Source organism: Gymnoscopelus microlampas, assembly GCF_963454915.1.
Source record: "Gymnoscopelus microlampas genome assembly, chromosome: 3".
Lineage (NCBI taxonomy): Eukaryota > Metazoa > Chordata > Actinopteri > Myctophiformes > Myctophidae > Gymnoscopelus > Gymnoscopelus microlampas.
This window is the reverse complement of record NC_139940.1, coordinates 32,711,159-32,731,234: the sequence shown is the minus strand read 5'-3', so window position 1 is coordinate 32,731,234 and position 20,076 is coordinate 32,711,159. Positions and strand designations below refer to the sequence as shown.

The 20,076-nt window shown below is 43.5% G+C and overlaps 1 protein-coding gene across 2 annotated transcripts in view; it reads left to right on the top strand.

The window, feature by feature from the left end:
* Positions 1-20,076, top strand: part of dnah5 (dynein, axonemal, heavy chain 5) — a gene marked incomplete at both ends in the record, with an annotated part of 164,451 nt that overhangs the window by 117,523 nt on the left and 26,852 nt on the right. For both annotated transcript variants that reach the window (XM_084052448.1, XM_084052447.1), the window contains 8 exons: positions 402-516; positions 1,738-1,928; positions 3,138-3,259; positions 6,045-6,194; positions 6,823-7,068; positions 7,818-8,037; positions 9,138-9,343; positions 12,297-12,500. In XM_084052448.1, coding sequence (XP_083908574.1) covers positions 402-516; positions 1,738-1,928; positions 3,138-3,259; positions 6,045-6,194; positions 6,823-7,068; positions 7,818-8,037; positions 9,138-9,343; positions 12,297-12,500 — 1,454 coding nt within the window. The remainder of the gene's footprint in view (positions 1-401; positions 517-1,737; positions 1,929-3,137; positions 3,260-6,044; positions 6,195-6,822; positions 7,069-7,817; positions 8,038-9,137; positions 9,344-12,296; positions 12,501-20,076) is intronic.

Below are 20,076 nucleotides of genomic sequence, written 5' to 3'. Positions count from 1 at the left end.
TAATCAGTAACAAGTAAAAGTCCGGAATTCAAAATTTACTTGAGTAAAAGTACAAAAGTGTTGGTATCAAAATGTACTTAAAGTACCAAAAGTAAAAGTACTAAAATGTTTAAAAATAGCAGATCTACAAGCTCACAACGTGTCGCGATGCGACGCGTTGTGAGCTTGTAGATCGACTATTTTCAAATGGCTTCGGTATAAAACAGGGCTAAAGTGGTTAGACAATAGTTAGACAATTGGAAATACTCCAGTAAAGTAAAAGTACCTCAAAAGTGTACTTAAGTACATTACTTAAGTAAATATACTTAGTTACTTCACTACACCACTGCATGCAGGTATTGTGTTAACTTCTTATACAAAAGTCCAAGGTGGCCAAACTAATATGTGTCTTTGTTTCCTAGTGGCCACCAGGGGCAGTATCCTATACTTTCTGATCACTGAGATGAGCATGGTGAATGTCATGTATCAAACATCTCTAAGACAGTTCCTGGGACTCTTTGATCTTTCTCTCGCCAGGTAAGGGAATGTGTTTGTGTGTGTGTGGGTGTTCATTCATAGGCTCCTGAGCATGAATTGCTTTCTGACTGTCATTAGCGCTTACAACCAAAATGCAGCAACACAATTGTGGATCGTCACAGTAGACACAGAGAGAGAGACAGAGCGGAGACAAGGAGATGTCTTTGAAAAAAAGATCCCCCCATCCTTCCATTGATCTTGCTCTCTCTCACCTGCACTGTGGCATGTTGCTCTCCCAGTGTTTGGAAAGAACAAGGCGCACAGATATGTAGCAATCACACACCACGTCATCTTGAGAAAGGTTGGGAACATGCCTGGCCATTATCCGGGTATTATAAGCCTCTTACTCTTGTTGCCACAAATAGTTTTCAGGAGAGAAGGGGACAGTGAAGAGTTGTTTGGATAATTCCTCGTGGCCTATAATACTGTAATTACAACACCTCAAAACTACAGGCGAATATGGCTCAATTTCAATATATTCCATATATATTTGCTTAGGAAATGTGTAGCTTTAGAGCTTTTGGTGTCTCTTGTTTATAACTTTAGCAGAGAGTTGTTCAGTTACATGCTGCCAAGTACTGATTGGTTGATTGTGACCGGCAATCTCACTTACAGAGATAATGCACTTTGGCCAACACTCTACTTTATAATGCATTATGCAACACTCTATGCATAATTCATATATCTTCTATTAACAAATGTCATGTCTGTGTCTCACAATGACATACAGTATATGACTGTTATTACCACGGTAAATATGCCACAATAACCATGTTCAGTATTCCTTCATTGAACCAAGCTGTTGGAGCATTCACCCCGCTTTTAGTCTATTTTCTTGCTGTTATTAATACTTAAACATAAATCCTCAGTCTTCATTTAAACATTTGTAACTCAGACAGACCCAAATGAAACCATATGGGTCCCAGTGCACGTGGGCGTGCTGGCTGGAAGGGTCCATTTGGTTTGATTTTGGACACACTCAGAGTTAAATGAACGCTCATGTTTGAACAGTGTAAAGCCTAATTTATGCTCCGTCGCACCACGGTGTCGCACACAGGAAAATAAAAGACCTGCAAGCTCCGCAGCACGTCGTCCACGCTTGTCAGTCGGCTATTTCCGAGTGTGAATCGAGCTTAACGTGGAAAAACCCATGCGCTTTTAATGAGTGTGCCAATTAACATGACTCTGTAACCGTGACGTGTGCCGTTCCATTCCAAACAGATCCTCCAAGAGCCCAATTACTAGCAAACGCATCGGAAACATCATCGAGTTCATGACCTTTGAAGTGCATAAGTATGCGGCGCGGGGTCTCTACGAAGAGCACAAGTTCCTCTTCACGCTCCTGCTGACCTTAAAGATCGACATGCAGAGCAACCGAGTCAAGCATGAGGAGTTCCTCACACTCATTAAAGGTCAGAGGTCAATGGGTCTATTGTCCCTCGGTAACCCTCTCTGTTCCATGTCTGACATTGTCTTTTTGACTTTTTCTTTTTTTCTTAACCACTTAAAGGGGAATACCACTCATTTTCAACACTGAACTATGTCTTTAATACACCTTATAACTGTTGTGTGGAAATAAAAAAAAATGTCACATGACCTCAATCAATTATCCAGTTCTAGGCAACATAGAAGGGGGGGGACCTTTTTCTTATTTCCACACAACAGCTCTAAGGTGTATTAAAGACATAGTTCAATGTTGAAAATGAGTGGTATTCCCCTTTAAACCAGTGGTTCTCAACCACATTTGTCAGTCTGACTCTAGTCCTTGCCTTGAAGAACGGCTTTCATTTCTGTGCTCAGATTATTTTGGTCAGAGTACGTTTACAGTGTTATGGACAATGTTTACAAATCGGACTATGGTGTGTGTGTGTGCGTGTGCATGAGCAGGCATGTGCACAACAGTTCACTCATTAAATATTAGTGTAGGTGATATTTTCCAAAATAATGTTTAGAACTATAGCAAGCTACAGTATTGATAGACGTTGCCTTCTCTTCTCCCCCAGCAAGTCATATGTATTATTTAGTTAGAGGAGAGTGAATTTTACTCAAGGTTCAAGTGAATGTTGAGCGTATTGGCTGCAGTTCACCGAAGCGTAGCCACAAAGTGCTCTTCACTATGGGAATAAAAGCCAAGCCAAAGCAACTGGCAAGACCACAGGCCACTACCAGCACACAGCTTCACCATCTGTCAAGGCAGCACCTGGTGCAGAGACAAAACATTGGACATGGGACTATTTGGTGAATAAAGAGACACATTCTGAAAATTGAATACTGTCTAGAACTTTAAGACAGATAAGCATCCACATTTTATTGAGCTTTGTTTGGTCACTAGCACAGCTTGTTCAATATTATAGTATCGCAGAGATCCAATATCATAGTAACAGATGAAAATTCCCCAACCACACTAGTGTCACTATTTTGGGCACATTTTCAGTGAAAAATAATCATGGTCGAAAAATGTTTCTAAATCTTCTTTTTATTTTTTCAAAAGCTATTTAGCTATTTGTCATATAACTGTGTGTGTGTGTGTGTGTGTGTGTGTGTGTGTGTGTGTGTGTGTGTGTGTGTGTGTGTGTGTGTGTGTGTGTGTGCGTGCGTGTGCGGTGCGCTACTGTATACAGGGGGTGCATCATTGGACCTGAAGGCTTGCCCCCAGAAGCCAGCTAAATGGATCCTGGACATGACTTGGCTCAACCTGGTTGAACTCAGCAAGCTCTGGCAGTTCTCCGATATATTGGACCAGGTACATTAACAAAGCAGACACACACACACACATGGACAAAACGCATGCAGGTAGAGTCGGCCACGGCACACAAGCACACACCCAGCCTAATGACATTCAGATGTGAGCTGTTGCAGTTCTGTTGAGTTCTCTCATTTCCCCAAAGGGTTCTTCATCTAGAAAGGTTTGACATCAATGATCACTGCTGTCAAAAGGCTTTACACAGATGCACACAACGCATGCATGTGTGTGTGTGTGTGTGTGTGTGTGTGTGTGTGTGTGTGTGTGTGTGTGTGTGTGTGTGTGTGTGTGTGTGTGTGTGTGTGTGTGTGTGTGTGTGTGTGTGTGTGTGTGTGTGTGTGTGTGTGTGTGTGTGTGTGTATATACTGTATATGTGTGTGTGTGTGTGTGTGTGTGTGTATATATATATACTGTATATGTGTGTGTGTATGTGTACGTTACTGCTGCAGGCTTTCATCTCTCATTAAGTGTTGTTTACGCCTGTCTCTCCCTCACTCTATTCAACATGTCAATATGATTTCAGCCTCGTGTCACTACATCAAACACAAGCACGCACGGACACGCGCACACACACACACACACACACACACACACACACACACACACACACACACACACACACACACACACACACACACACACACACACACACACATGCCATGGAGGATCACTCACTGGGGCCAGTCAAAAGATGCCTTTGTACATATGAACCCAGAAACTATGATGGACTGGCCCTCTAATATACGCATGAGTGCCCCCCCACGCCCACCCGCGCAGTTGACAGGATGGTGGCTCACAGGGGGGGCCGGCTGCTCTGTACTCTGTGAAATTAGCTTACTACGGAGAATCTTCCAATCAATTACCTTCGGCTGAACTGTGTGTGTGTGTGTGTGTGTGTGTGTGTGTGTGTGTGTGTGTGTGTGTGTGTGTGTGTGTGTGTGTGTGTGTGTGTGTGTGTGTGTGTGTGTGTGTGTGTGCGTGCGTGTGCTAAGCATGTGATTGTGTGTGCATATGGATCTTTGTATGAGAGTGTGTGCAGGAGTAGCTGCTTCCACGTGCATTCATGTGGAGGTGCACATCGTCGCCGCCATGTGGAAACCTTGTATTTCCAAAACGACGTGGAAAAATAAATCTGTGTTTCAATGATTCCAATGTAGTTATTATTTAGCCACAAGCTCTTGCTGATAATTTATTATTGACTCAATATTTATGAAAGCCACAGGCCCACTTAACCACTTTCACGTTCACTTAATCTATTTTCAAAAATAGCAGATCTACAAGCACACAAGGGGTCGCGATGATGTGAGCTCGTAGGCTATTTTTGCCTACGAGTGACACCGTAGTACGGTGAAGTAGGGCTTTCATTTATGACACAAAACACAAAGAGTTGAAAAATGGAGATGCAAGGTTTCTGCTACATATGTGTGTGTGCATGTGTGCATGTCAGCTAGTGAAGATCAGGCAGGAGTGGATTAACACTTATTTGTTTAATTAAATCAGTTGTTCAAGAAGAACCAGGGGAGGAGCCCCCCAGAGGAGACAGACGGAGATAGATCTGGCTGGTCCCCAGCTGTGTGTGTGTGTGTGTGTGTGTGTGTGTGTGTGTGTGTGTGTGTGTGTGTGTGTGTGTGTGTGATCCCCTGCTGTGTGTCTTCTCACTGTGTGTGTGTGTGTGTGTGTGTGTGTGTGTGTGTGTGTGTGTGTGTGTGTGTGTGTGTGTGTGTGTGTGTGTGTGTGTGTGTGTGTGTGTGTGTGTGTGTGTGTGTGTTTCTGGACTTGTGCCTGGACTCATGCTGACATGGACACATGCTGGCACACACACAAACGCGCACAAAATTCAAAGCAAAGCCCGATTTATATATTATTTATATATTAAATATCAGACCTACAGCACAAGCTCACAACGCATCGCATCGTGGCACGTTGTGAGCTTGTAGCTATTTTCAAATAGGCCGATATGTACTGTATGTAGGGTTAAACTGGTGATCCCCACTTTGACAACCATTGCTTTTCAGTACACTGATGCACACACGCCACTACTCAATGCAATATCGTAGCACAAATGAATGTTCTCTGCGAGCGTTCACAGGGGCACTGATGCCATTCAAATGATGTTTGGACGTGATGCGCTATGCTAAGAGATCATGCATCCATCATCATAACCTCAGCACCAATGGTCTTTTCATTGTGATATGGAATCCTTCCCAGGCAATTACCTCTGAGTAATACTCAGGTCAGCAGAATGTAGACCTATTTGAACCTGTGGAGAACGGGGGCCAAACGTAATTCAATTCAATAACTCTCATTCAATTGGCTGCCTACAGAATTGATTTAAAAGTGTAACTCCTCCAAGGTTTAGCCTTCTAATCTTATTTGCCTTGTGTTGTTAGGTAGGTAGGTAGGGGTGTGTGTGTGTGTGTGTGTGTGTGTGTGTGTGTGTGTGTGTGTGTGTGTGTGTGTGTGTGTGTGTGTGTGTGTGTGTGTGTGTGTGTGTGTGTGTGTGTGTGTGTGTGTGTGTGTGTGTGTGTGTGTGTGTGTGCGTGCGTGCGTGCGTGTCTTGTCTAAACTGTCTTGAGAGAGTGAGAGTGAGAATTATTGTAGGGGGGCCATACATTTCCACTTGCACACAAGATATCTCAACATGTACTGGGAGAAATGCCATGCAACTTGATCAAATTGCTCATGCACTCCAGAGGATGAACCCAGAGGATGAACCCCACTGATTTTTGAACACATGTTTATGATGTGCGTGTGCATGACATTGTACCGTATGTCATCGTCTCAGATTAGTCGTAACGAGAAGCAGTGGAAAGCGTGGTTTGACAAGGAGGCTCCAGAGGAGGAGGTGGTGCCCAACTCTTATGACCAGGCTCTGGACTGCTTCAGGCGGCTGCTCCTCATTCGCTCCTGGTGCCCTGACAGGACCATCGCACAGGTAGGAGAACGTGTGTGTGTGGATGACCTGAGGCTTTCATTGTCCGAGTTTGCCCCAATGCCTTCCTTCTACAAAGTGTGTGTGTGTGTGTGTGTGTGTGTGTGTGTGTGTGTGTGTGGGGGGGGGGGGGGGGGTGTACCTTTCAATCCGGGAACCCCTTTTGGGGTAGTTGTTGCCATGTACAGTATATACTGTAGCAGATCTACAAGCTCACAATGCCTCGCAGCGTTTGTAGATCTGCTATTTTCAAATGTTTTGCTTATTTCATATATTATATTATTATTTGGCCAATGTTTGACCAGTCTTTATAGTATACAGTAGTTTGTTAATTACTTTTGATGCAGTAATGGTCTTTTTTTTAGGTATTAAAAATGTCTTAAAAGTCCTTAAATTGTCACTTCACTGTCATCTTGTCACCCCCCCCCCCCCTTCCAATCAAGTGGGGACCCCCCTGGAGGTCCCCACAGGTTGAGAACCACTGCTATGGAGCATCAAAGTTCCATTACGTACTGTAACACTCCCTGAGATTGAATAGTATCTTTGATACCGTGTCACACACACATCCATATTTCATTGTTCTCTCTCTCGCTCTCCCTCCCCTCTTTTCCCCACCTGTCCTCTCCATCAGGCCCGTAAGTACATCATGGAGTCAATGGGGGAGAGATACGCTGAGGGGGTGATGCTGGACTTGGAGAGCACCTGGGAGGAGTCCGATCCCCGCACCCCCCTCATCTGTTTCCTGTCCATGGGTTCCGATCCCACCGATTCCATCATTGCACTGGGAAAGCGGCAGAAGATCGAGACCCGTTACGTTTCAATGGGACAGGGACAAGAAGTCCACTCCCGCAAGCTTCTGCAGCAGACCATGGCTAATGTGAGTCTGTGGTGTGATTTTAAATGGATAGATAAATACCTTTATTGATCTCGCGGGGGGAGTTCAGGCGCCGGAGACAGCCCGGGTTCGAATTCCATGGATGACACAGAAGTTACGGGTTGTATAGCTTTAAGGTTTCAATTCAAAGCAGGAAGTACGTACAGTATTATAAGAATCAGTCTCCAGGATTGTGGTTAATTTAGTTTATAAATGGTAGAAGACCAACACCTATTTTAACACTACGTTCCACCCACAATGGCCACATGTTTTTGCTCAGAAATGTGTGAAAATGTTTCTATATGGTTGCTTCAGTGTAATGCAACAAACTCACAGAGAAAAAAGAAAGTGCAAACATACCCGGCAATAAAAATATATACAGTATATTATATTCAGATTCAGTCACTGATGTACTTACTACTCAGAGCTCTATATATCTTGGCAATAAAAAAAATATGGTCATGATGAGCGCTCGCCTCTCGCTAAGCTACGTTCGCCCCAAATCTATCATAGTATTGTAGAGCATAGTCCCATCCAATACAATTTTAGGTCAACCACTTAAGCATGACTTATAATTTGTCGTACAAAGGTGTCGGGGGACGAAAATAGCCACGTTCCAAGTTGTGAACTTGCTATTTCTGTGGTGCAACACAGACCTACAGTATGCTATGATTGAGAATGTTCACCTAATGACTTGCCCAAAATAGGACTGCCAGGGTTTATTTAACGTGATTAATTTGACTTGTCCCCAGGGTGGCTGGGCCCTGCTCCAGAACTGCCACCTGGGTTTGGACTTCATGGACGAGCTGATGGACACGGTGACGGAGACGGACACGGTCCACGACAGCTTCCGCCTGTGGATAACCACAGAGGTCCACAGACACTTCCCCATCGCGCTCCTGCAGATGTCCATCAAATTCACCAACGAACCACCTCAGGGCCTGAAGGCGGGGCTAAAGAGGACATATGGCGGTGAGGAGGCAAATCAAACATCATTTATTGTAACCTCAGACTGGCGAGCCATTTGTTGAGTGGGCAATCATTGGCGGGGAAATGATTATATATTCTACTGATTTTATAATAGCTACAGTATTTGAGGTCAGCTACTGAAGTCACTTGATATGTAACAGAACATTGTGTGTGTGTGTGTGTGTGTGTGTGTGTGTGTGTGTGTGTGTGTGTGTGTGTGTGTGTGTGTGTGTGTGCGTGTGCGTGCGTGCGTGCGTGCGTGCGTGCGTGCGTGCGTGCGTGCGTGCGTGCGTGCGTGCGTGCGTGTGGGGGTGGGTGGGTGGGTGGGTGGGGGGTGGGTGGGGGTGTGTGTGTGTGTGAATAGGAGATAAGTCATTGATGTGCATGCTGGATAGTGTGTCTGTCTTGTGCGGTCTCAGTCTCCTGGGTTATGTGGAGACACACACAGGCTGATGTTATCGCCTTGAATCGATTGCGTAATCACTGCTTAGAGGGTTCTGTGTGTATACCTGGGGGTAAAAGTCATGAAGGACAAAAGATCTTACGCAACCTTCTCTTCATATTAATTAAATATTATCTAACATCCAGTTTTCCAGCCTCTAACTAGCAGCATATAGATTACTGTTTTTCATTTGGCAGTCAACGTGAACATTCAGTGTTCATATGATTTTTTCCCCCTCAATATGGTAATTGTTTTCAGGAATAACAATCAGGATACATTATACTGTATAATGTATCCTGATTGTTACTAAATTAAGAGAGGAGCAATTATATGAATGATAACGAAAATAATAAGCATTTTGATTTCACCTGATGGTTTCACCAATTGTCATTATGCTAAATCATCTGTATGGCAACGTCTGTGATAACGTCATGGCCAACTCCGTAGCCCCGACACTGCCGACAGTATGCACCACTGAATATACTTCGTAATAGGAAGATTTAAGTTGAATTTAAAGGATTTTTCTTTCACAAAGAGGCCGCTCATTCTTTCACACAGAGGCCGCTCACACCCGGCCTCCAATCGGAAATGAGCGGCTCAATTTGTCTAGCTGAATTGTTAATTTAGTGGTGCATGCCATGCTGCTTGTATGTCCCAACAGGTATAAACCAGGACCTTTTGGATGTCAGTAACATGGTGCAGTGGAAGCCCATGCTGTACGGAGTGGCGTTTCTCCACAGCACCGTGCAGGAGAGGAGGAAGTACGGCCCCCTGGGTTGGAACATCCCATACGAGTTCAACCAGGCAGACTTCAATGCCACTGTCCAGTTTGTCCAGAACCACCTTGATGATATGGACATTAAGAAGGTAGGATTGAAGAGGAAAGCCTCATTTATGATCCGTCACGGCCGCGAACAGCAGACCTGCAAGCTCACAGCTTGCAGGAATGCAATCGTCGGCACGAGACACCGGCGTGCGACAAAGTATGATGAATCAGGCTTTATGGTCACTCAGTTGATATCATTCATATATTCACGGCACCCTTCAAAGTGCATACTGCACATTGCCGGTGGGGCGGTATAGTAGGTGTGAAAAGGAGATGCATACTGTGTAACTCATTAACAGTGCGGTGGGTTGTGAGTGTAGCTCACAACCTCCATCATCTCCGTTCATTTTCTTTCTGAATTTCTCATACATAAATAATGGGATTTTTTTTCATTAAAGCCTTGCTCAGTCTCTGATTTCCATTGGCTGTGGCCCTGTCCCAGTTTAATTAAAGAAGCACTGGCATGTATGATATAGAGAGCCTATATCAGCCAGAGGAACCCTGCTGCCATATGGAAGAAGATTATTTATCATTTTCAGACATGAGGATGCACTGATATTTGCCTAATGAGAGTAATGTCTTTTTCAAACTGTACGAATGCTGTTTGCATATGAATCCCCATCTGCCCAGAGGGCATGTGGAAGAACGTGCTATACAGAATGATACAGAGCACTGAATAGGATCATAATTTAAATACTTGTTGTTCATGAATTATTTTCACGGCCCCCACATCTAGGCCCGATCCGAGGTTGGTCCAGACAGCACTGGCCTAGTCACTCTGCACACACGTCATGCGAAGTCCGGCCCCACTGGCCTCTCCTCTCCTCTCGGCTCCTCTCCTCTCGGCTCCTCTCCTCTCCTCCCTCCCCGCTTTGCTTTGCGGCCCTAATAGTCCATGAGCCAGAGCCCCAAAATTGAGCAATGATTATCGAAAGAGTGGGCAAAACCAAACCTATATTAAATTGTTCATAGGGTCAATACGAGTAAATAAATATATGATAACCTCTCCACAGGAGTAGCTTTTTCATGGTTATCACACATTTTGTTATTTTCCCCATACGTACATGACAGGTGAAAAAATGACTACATTTGAAAAAGAGTTATCATAATGAAACTTCCTGAGTTGATTACTTACATGAAGACAATGATTTATTACAAGTGTTTTGAAATTGTATATTTAAATTAAATATGCAAATTAGGCATTAGGAAAATTTGCCAACATTTGCATAACTTTCCAGAATCAACATTGGAACATTGGACAAAGCCAGAGTCAACATACTTATTTCATTTTTGTTAAAATGTTGGAGTCAAAGGTTTTTAACAAGGGAATATTCAATATCTGGCTCAATTTTGGGGCTCTGGCTCATGGACTAAATGCCTAATTTGCATATTTAAATATACAATTTCAGAAAACTTGTAATACGATAAATCATTGTCTTCATGTAAGTAATCAACTCAGGAAGTTTCAACTCTTTTTTAAATGTTGTCATTTTTTCACCTGTCATGTACGTATGGGGAAAATAACAAAATGTGTGATAACCATGAAAAAGCTACTCCTGTGGAGAGGTAATCATATATTTATTTACTCGTATTGACCCTATGAACAATTTAATATAGGTTTGGTTTTGCCCACTGTTTTGATAATGAAATCTTGTCTGGCTCATAGACTATAACCTCTAGTCCCAACCTCCCAACCTCGGTCATGTGATAAAGAGGTCAGACTTCCTGTATCTGGTTGCTATGGCAACCTGCAGGGTCAGGCTGAGGGTCTGATAGGCAAATCAGAGAATCAATCAAGCCGAGAGTCTTATCACTGATCAGATCACTTTTCAGTCTGGTGTCCTTATTCTTCAGGCATACCTGCCTGAAGAAGGTCACATAATAAAAATATTCCAATAAAATTCTGAGATACTTGCACAGAGTTAGTGGCCCTCATTTATCAATGGAGTGTACAAACCAGCTTATATTTTAGCCTATATTAGTATAAGTGACATTTATCAAGCGATCCTATACAGCCAATCCTAGTTCCCCCAGCCCACCTCGCTGCCTGTCTTGTCCGCGTCTGACGTACACACGCGCGCGCGCGCACACACACACGCGTGTGTACGTCAGACGCGGACATGCACACACATGCACACACACACACACACACACACACACACACACACACACACACACACACACACACACACACACACACACACACACACACACACACACACACACACACACACACACACACGCAAGCTCCTACTTGCAAACCCGAGTGTAGCATTGGCACACTGTAGAAACAGCAGTCTTTGACAAAGTTAATCTTTGTCAAGTACTGTAGCCTACATAAATGACACCAATCTCATCGTCATAAATCATACGTTTGTATATTAATTTAACCCATTACGAGCAGTGCGCATGTATTCCCCCCGCGGGCTGCCGTGCCGCCACGTTAATGAGAGATGGGATATGGAGTGATTGATGAATGAATTATAAACATTAATGGATGAAGGCTGGTGTGTGGGTCATATCTTCGATCTCCCGGTGGCCCAAATAAATCCACAGCGTGAAGAATCCACAGCGTCGGATTTACATCCTTAACCCAGGTTGCACATAACTCCATAGGACACTCTACTGAATATAAGTTTGGAGACCTCACTGTCCATGAAAAGATTAAAGCGGCGTCACCGTGCCGGTCCTGACTCCGAAAATGCTCTCGCATAAGTGCTCGTATATTTTGAAAATAGCAGATCTACTGTATAAACTCACAACGCGTCGCATCTCGCCGTACGCCCATTATTTGGTGTACACCACTTTCATAAATGAGGGCCAGTGAGTGAGTGCGGTTGCTGTTTTTGTTCTGGTCATCCTGATACTGTTCAGCTCCAGCACCTCACCCAGCACCTGTTTTTTTGTTTTACGGATGAGCGGTGGTTTAGTTTACTTTTCTGTTTGACTTACTGTAAGTAAAAATGTGACTACTTCTTCCACCTCTGGCTCTAGGGCGTGTCTTGGAGCACGGTGCGCTACATGATCGGGGAGATCCAGTACGGCGGCCGCGTGACTGACGACTACGACAAGCGTCTGCTCAACACCTTCGCCAAGGTGTGGTTCAGCGAGAACATGTTTGGTCCAGACTTCTACTTCTACAAGGGCTACAGCATTCCTAAGTGCTCCAGTGTGGATCAGTACCTCACATACGTCCAGGTGAGTTGTTCTTTGACTACTTTGACTACTACTAAGTGTGTAAAAAAAACTAAAACTAGCAAAAGTGCTCCTCGGAGCACAGGTCTCCGCCAGGTCAGGTAGGTTATTGTGACCTCCTGGTGGCACTATGATAGGCCAATGTGAAAAGGGTGGCATTTCTTCTTAGGCCTTTCAATCGACACTGCATTCATGATTTGAGGCATTTTGTTCCAAAAATGTGTTTTGCTAAATTAGACCTGCTGGTGGCGCTATAACAGGCCAATGTGAATGTGAAAAGGGGAGCATTTCTTCCTCGGCCTAGTGGGAATCTGCATGCAAAATTTCACGGAAATTGCACACTGCGTTCATGTTTTGAGGCATTTTGTTCAAAACTGACCAATCCTGCAAACTTTGGAAGCCACTGTAAGCCAAATAGGATGGAATATGAAATATTTGGAAAGATCCATCAGAATCACATGACTATGGAGATACAGTGTACCAATTTCCGTGTTTTTTGGACAGAGTCTGAAGGAATAATCTCCAAAAATGTATTTTACGTAAGTCGGCCTCCTGGTGGCGCTGTAAAAAGCAGATGTGAAAAATGCAGTGCAGATGTTTTTCCTTGGCCTCTAGGGAGTGTGCATGCAAAGTTTCACGCAGATTGGTGCAGTTATAGTTTAAAATGCAAATCGGCCTGTTATAGCGCCACCATGAGGCTGATTTGAAAATTTTCAAGCGGCATTTCTTCCTCGGCCTAGTGGGAATGTGCATGTGCAATTTTATGTAAATGGGAAGCTGCGGACCAATCCTGCAAACGTTGGAAGCCAACCTTAGCCAATGAGTGTGCAGTATGGGAAATCGGACAGATCCGGGTTGATCACATGACTATAGAGATACTGTGTACCGATTTGCACAAAGTTTGGTTAAAAGCTGTAGGTGTAAAGGGAAAAAAATGGGTTTTGCAGAAATCGGCCTCCTGGTGGCGCTATGACAGGCCCATGTGAAAAATGTGGGGCAGAGGTTCTGAATTGGCATCCAGGGAGTGGGTGTGCACAGTTTCGCAGCGACTGGGCCAACGGTGCCGGAGATTAGCTGGTAACACATGGACAGGACACACGGACACACGGACACACGGACGGATGCACAGGGGGAAAAACATACTCTCTCGCCATGCCTTTCAGCCTGGCGGAGACTATAATGATGTCAATTGTCAAATCTTTGGTCAAAACAAATCCAATCATTCCAATTAATCTAATTTTATCATTTAGAGTTTTCCCCTGTGAATGACAGAAGACAATTTTTCCAATGTTTTGACCATTTTAATGTATAGTCTGTCACTTTAGAAATGTGCAGATACCCTGTATAGCAGGGGTTCGAACTAATTTTGGGGTGCGGGCCACATTGGTCAAAAGGTGACTTGATGTGGGCCGCAACCAGTTGCGGATGCGCATGCACACTCACACGCATTCAGTTATACAGCATTGTTTTTCAGTCTGTTGTGTCAGTCACTGGTACTACAGTACATCACTTTGAAAAAAAATATTATGAAGAAGAATAGCTACTTTAATTATTGATATTAAAAACAACACGTTTTCACTATAGTGACAGAATTCTTCAAGCAAAATATTTAGATTTAAAGAACAACAGTGGTGTAAAGGCACTAGCTGGCTGGCTGGAATGACCAGCAAAGCCAAGCTGGGCTTTGCTGGTCAGTCCAAAAGAATACTTTAAAGCACTAGAAGACTACATCTATACATTAAACATGTGATGGTGTAGTGGACTAATGCTCAAACTCTCAGCACTGGGTCCCAGACCTACTGTAGTTGAATGTGAAATTATAAACTTCAAAAGTACTGAGTAATGGTGTAGTAATACTCAGTCTTTCAGCAGAGAGTTTCAATTGTCAAGTTTTGCCAGCTAAACTACAAATAAACTAGAAAAAAATAACTAAAAAGCACTAAAAGACAAATTCGGGGTAGAATAGTAAAGTTACATGATGACGCTCTATATGCTGAGTATTTCAACTTTACTAACTGAAGGCTGACATATAAACACTTCAAGAGTACAAAGAGACATATGATGGGAGTGGCTGAGAGATGGTGTCTCAGTGCAGAGATTCCATGTTCAAATCCCAGTCATTCTATGGTTCATTGCTTTTCAACTTTACTAACTGAAGGCTAACATATAAACACTTCATGAGTATGAAGAGACATATTATGGGAGTGGCTGAGAGATGGTGTAGCCGTCTGAAGATCACACTCACAGCATGGAGATGCCATGTTCAAATCCCTGTCATTCTATGGTTCATTGCTTTTCAACTTTACTAACTGAAGGCTGACACATAAACACTTCCAGACTACGAAGAGACATACAATGGGAGTGGTTGAGAGATGGTGTAGCGGTCTAAAGATCAGGCTCTCAGCATAGAGATGCCATGTTCAAATCCCAGGCATTCTATGGTTCTTTGCTTTTCAACTTTACTAACTGAAGGCTGACATATAAACACTTCCAGAGTACGAAGAGACATACGATGGGAGTGGCTGAGAGATGGTGTAGCGGTCTGAAGATCAGACTCTCAACATGGAGATGCCATGTTCAAATCCCAGTCATTCTATGGTTCATTGCTTTTCAACTTTCAACTACTAACTCAAGGCTGACATATAAACACTTCAAGAGTACGAAGAGACATAGGATGGGAGTGGCTGAGCGATGGTGTAGCGGTCTAAAGATCAGACTCAACATGGAGATGCCATGTTCAAATCCCAGTCGTCCCATACTACTGTACAAAGAAATTTTCAAGGCCAAAATACAAAAAAGCAAGTCAAAAGCACGAAGAGACATGTGAAGGGAGTGGCTGAGAGATGGGGTAGTGGTCTGAAGCTCGGACTCTCAGCACAGAGGTTCCATGTTCAAATCCCAGTCGTCCCATACTTCAAAGTTGTAGAACTTTGAAATTTTCAAGGCCAAAAAGCAAGTCAAGAACACGAAGAGACATGTGAAGGGAGTGGCGGAGAGATGGGGTAGTGGTCTAAAGGTCGGACTCTCAGCCAGAGGTTCCATGTTCACATCCCTGTTGTCCCAAACTTCAAAGTTGTAGTACTTTGAAATTTTCAAGGCCAAAATACAAAAAAAGCAAGTTAAAACCACAAAGAGACATGTGAAGGTAGTGGCTGAGAGATGGGGTAGTGGTCTAAAGGGTGGACTCTCAGCCCAGAGGTCCCGTGTTCAAAGCTCAGTCATCCCATACTTCGAAGTTGTAGTACTTTGACCTTTTCAAGGCCAAACAAAAGAGCAAGTCAAAAGCACAAAGAGACGCCTGCTGAGGGCCCAAAGGTGCGTTGGCGCAGTGGTGTGGTGTGCTTGATCGGTTGCCTCTGCTACAGACAGTTGGCAGGTTCAAGTCCCATGCCATCAATGTATTGGAGGACTGTGTACCTCCCCTGTTTCCTGATAGTTAAAGGTTGGGGGTTATGTCTGAAAGAACTCTGCACAACTAAGATTTTACAGAAATAAATGTTGCGTCTCTTTGCCTGACGTACCTCTCACCCTTTGGGCAGAAGCGCAGCAGGGTCATTCTTGGGGATGAAATGGTTCCACTGCCTCAGTGCCTCCGAACAAAGGACCCGTATGGTATCGCTGTTTTGCAAACAGGGCCATCTGGTGGATAAACACTGAAAACACCAAAAACACTAAAAACACCGGAGGCACTCAGAGCCTCTAATGCACGTGGAGGACCTCGATGGCACTGAATGAGTTGGAGTGTCTTTCTGTAAAACCTTATCTGGGCAGAGTTCTTTCAGACATAACCCCCCACCTTTAACTATCAGGAAACAGGGGAGGGACGCAGTCCCCCCAATGGTCCTCCAGTACATTGATGGCATGGGACTTGAACCTGCCAACTGTCTGTAGCAGAGGCAACCGATCAAGACCAAGGTACACCGAACGCTATCACTGCGCCAACGCACCTTTGGGCCTTCAGCAGGTGTCTCTTCATGCTTTTGACTTGCTTTTTTGTATTTTGGCCTTGAAAATGTCAAAGTTCTACAACTTTGAAGTATGGGACGACTGTAGGGGTGTGCCGATACACTAATTTCACGAAACGATACGATACGATATTTGGCTCACAACTTCGATACGATTTCGATACGATACGATACGCACTTTTTTTATTATGAAAATGTATGGAGGAGAAAAAAAGAAAATGCAAACAAATAATTCTGTTTTTGCATTATTCAGACATGCAAACTTGTAGCTTTTCAGCTACAATAGCCGTTTTGAATCCAAATAGTATGACACCTGACCCGAAAAAAAAACATGTTGTCACTCTTTTCACTTCGGGGCCGTTTGCATACCTGATTATTATGATTGTAAAAAAAAAAAACGATATTTTTTTTTCCCAAAACGATACATATCGTCGCGAAAACGTATCGCGATATATCGCGGGACGATATATCGGCACACCCCTAGACGACTGGGATTTGAACACGGAACCTCTGGGCTGAGAGTCTGACCTTTAGACCACTACCCCGTCTCTCAGCCACTCCCTTCACATGTCTCTTTGTGGTTTTGTCTTGCTTTTTTGTATTTTGGCCTTGAAAATGTCAAAGTAGTACAACTTCGAAGTTTGGGACAACAAGGATTTGAACATGGAACCTCTGGGCTTAATTGTTCACAGCACTGCTATCTATTTTTATATTTAATTCTTGTGACAATCCTGATGGTTGTCAGGGTAACTGGTGTGGTTGTCATGGTTACTAACCGTGTTTCAGAATGATTGGAGGGCGGAGTGTGTCATCAGTGGAGATCTGGCCCACCTGGATTGTCCTCTATAAAAGAGGTGGCTGGACTTCACTCTTGTCCTCTCTCTCACCATGAAGCTCACTGGGAGCACTCCAGCCTTTTGGATTTTGGTTGTTAAAGGACAAGACCACTTTGGTAGAGGTTTGGGTTGTGTAGTTACCTTGGCATGATGTAACTCCAAAGGTGAACAAGAAATCTAAAATAATTGCTCCATTGAATAGAAATTGATCATTCAAAATATGCTCCTCATTGACATTGTACGGTAAAACAGCTCTCAAAGTCACTCTTTTAGCACATAAACGAACACAAACAAAGCTGATTCAGTCAATATAGAACATCACCAAACCCAGTACAGTTTGTTTTTTTAATAAAAATGTCAACTTCCTGCTGATTTTACTATTTGAAGATCCAGATCCGCGGATCCAGTCCGGGTTTTTTTACCCGCTTGCAGAGCTGCGGGTCTATTTTCACACTGAGTACAACGCAACAGATTTCCGACATGTATTCGACACTTTTTTTTGCGTGATTGGCTGTCGTTTAAGCCAATGGGATACTTTCCCATACTCTGAACAGGCGGCCTCGTCCTCCCAAGCTATGGGACTAGACACGCCAGAATGTTTTCAGCATTGTCTTCTTCGTTGGTCCAAATAATGATACGGTTGCCAGATTTTTGAGAAAGAAATAAGCAACCAGGTCTGTCATTTTGGTTGCATGAGATGCACGATATAATCGGTAACGTATCGGAATCGTCCGACATCGGCCCTAAAATGCTTTGAATCCTAAATCTTACGTTTATAAACCCTGGAGCTACGCTGGCATGGAAAATGCATTGGAGGACGTAATACTTAACCCACCTTTTTTAGAATTAGGATGGACAGTGAAAATGTTCTTTAGGAGCTTTGAACCTTAAAATCTTTGGTTCATAAACAGTGACGCATCTCTTGAGCCACAGAGACATGAAACATTCAGATGGGAAGGAAATACTTATCCTTTTAGAATTTATATGTACAGTATATAACTACATTGTGGAACTGATATTTTCACTTAAACCCTCTATTCTTAGTAAAGTTGCAACTTTACTTTCCCGCTTGCCTTGTTACCACCTACACCAAATCTCTTCACTAATAATTGTCAATCTACAAGCTCACAACACGTTGACATGTTGTGCGCTTGTAAATCTGTTATTTTTGACGAATGTTTGCCCCCAGAATAGGGATGCTGGGCTTTACTTCTCCCACCACTGCTGAAGAGCATACAAGACAGTAGACAGACAACTAAGAAACCCCAGTGGTGCAGTTAGAGCATACATGGGCAACTAGCGGCCCGGGGGCCACATGCGGCCCCTACCCTCACTTAAAGGGACATTTCACCGATTTTGCAACTAGATCTTCTTTTAATGAAGTTTAGGACTAAAGAAACAAGATCCTGTTTTTTTTTGTGTGTATAATCTGTGTTTTTAGATATCTAGTAATCTTTGAACATCTCGTGACGTTATTTACGTCACGAGAAGTTACGTCATTCCTTTCCGCACTACATGTCTCGACGCGTCTCACACAGACCAGCTCCAAAGACCGCCCCAATGGGGTGTCCGTAACACTTTGTTCAACCTTCTTTCCCCACACGGCCAGTCACTCCCATTAGCTGCGCCCAGCGGGCAACCCCCCTTGCAGAGTGAGACTTTACTTTACCTGAGTTATCTTCTGATAGTTGTACTTGAATGTTGACATGAAATAATAATCCTGTGTAGTGTTTCATAAGCGCAAGCGTGAAAAAATATATACATCGTGGAGTGGCAGCACAGGTAAACAAGCAGCCAGTGTTGCCAGATATTGTGAGAGAAATAAGCAACCAGGTCTATGAAAACAAGCCCAAAAGAAGATAACTAGGCCAAGAGCACTTTACCTAGACATGGGATATTATATATTTGAAAATTGCCGATCTACAAGCTCACAACGCTTCGCGACCCATTGCGAGCTTGTAGATCTGCTATTTACAAAAAAATCTTGAGGGGGAAAAAGTGCAAAATGTGGAATATTTTTTGTCACATATTTGTTAGGGGCTCCCTGGCACAAATTATAATTTCAGATGGGGGTCTGTGGAAAAATACATGAACATGTTTGAGAACCACTGGTTTAAACAACAATCAAAACATTTGGAAACAAGCCCAAATATCAACTACATTTTAGAAAGAAGCCACAGCAGAGCTCTGTCCCCGTAACAAGCAAAATATACCTACACTATAGGTGTTTTTTCATGTTTGTAGCTGGCTGTGATCTTTCACTGAAGAGCATGCAGGGCAATGCTCAAATACACACAACAGTTCTATAGTGGTAAAGACAGGGCTGCCAACATTGGACTGTCAGAATCCAGGAGATTGGTTGGGGGCGTGGCTAGTGGGGGGTCTGGGGGTCCTCACTACCGAAACGAAAGTTTGTCACTACCGGAACGAAAGTTAAATCCGAAAAAATCACTAAGTGTGGAGGCCAAAATTGTCCCCCCAAAAACCTGTTAGGAGTACGTTTCAGGCAATTTAGAGTTGATTGGTAGTACTTTGTACTGACTTATTTGGTCCCTAACATTCATCGAGCTCTGGACTTAGTAAAAAAAACTTTCACCATTGTGTCACTACCGAAACGAAAGTTTGTCACTACCGAAACGAAAGTTAAATCCGAAAAAATCACTAAGTGTGGATGCCAAAATCGTCCCCCCAAAAACCTGTTAGGAGTACGTTTCAGGCAATTTAGAGTTGATTGGTAGTACTTTGTAGTGACCTTTTTTTTTTGTCCCTAAAATTCAT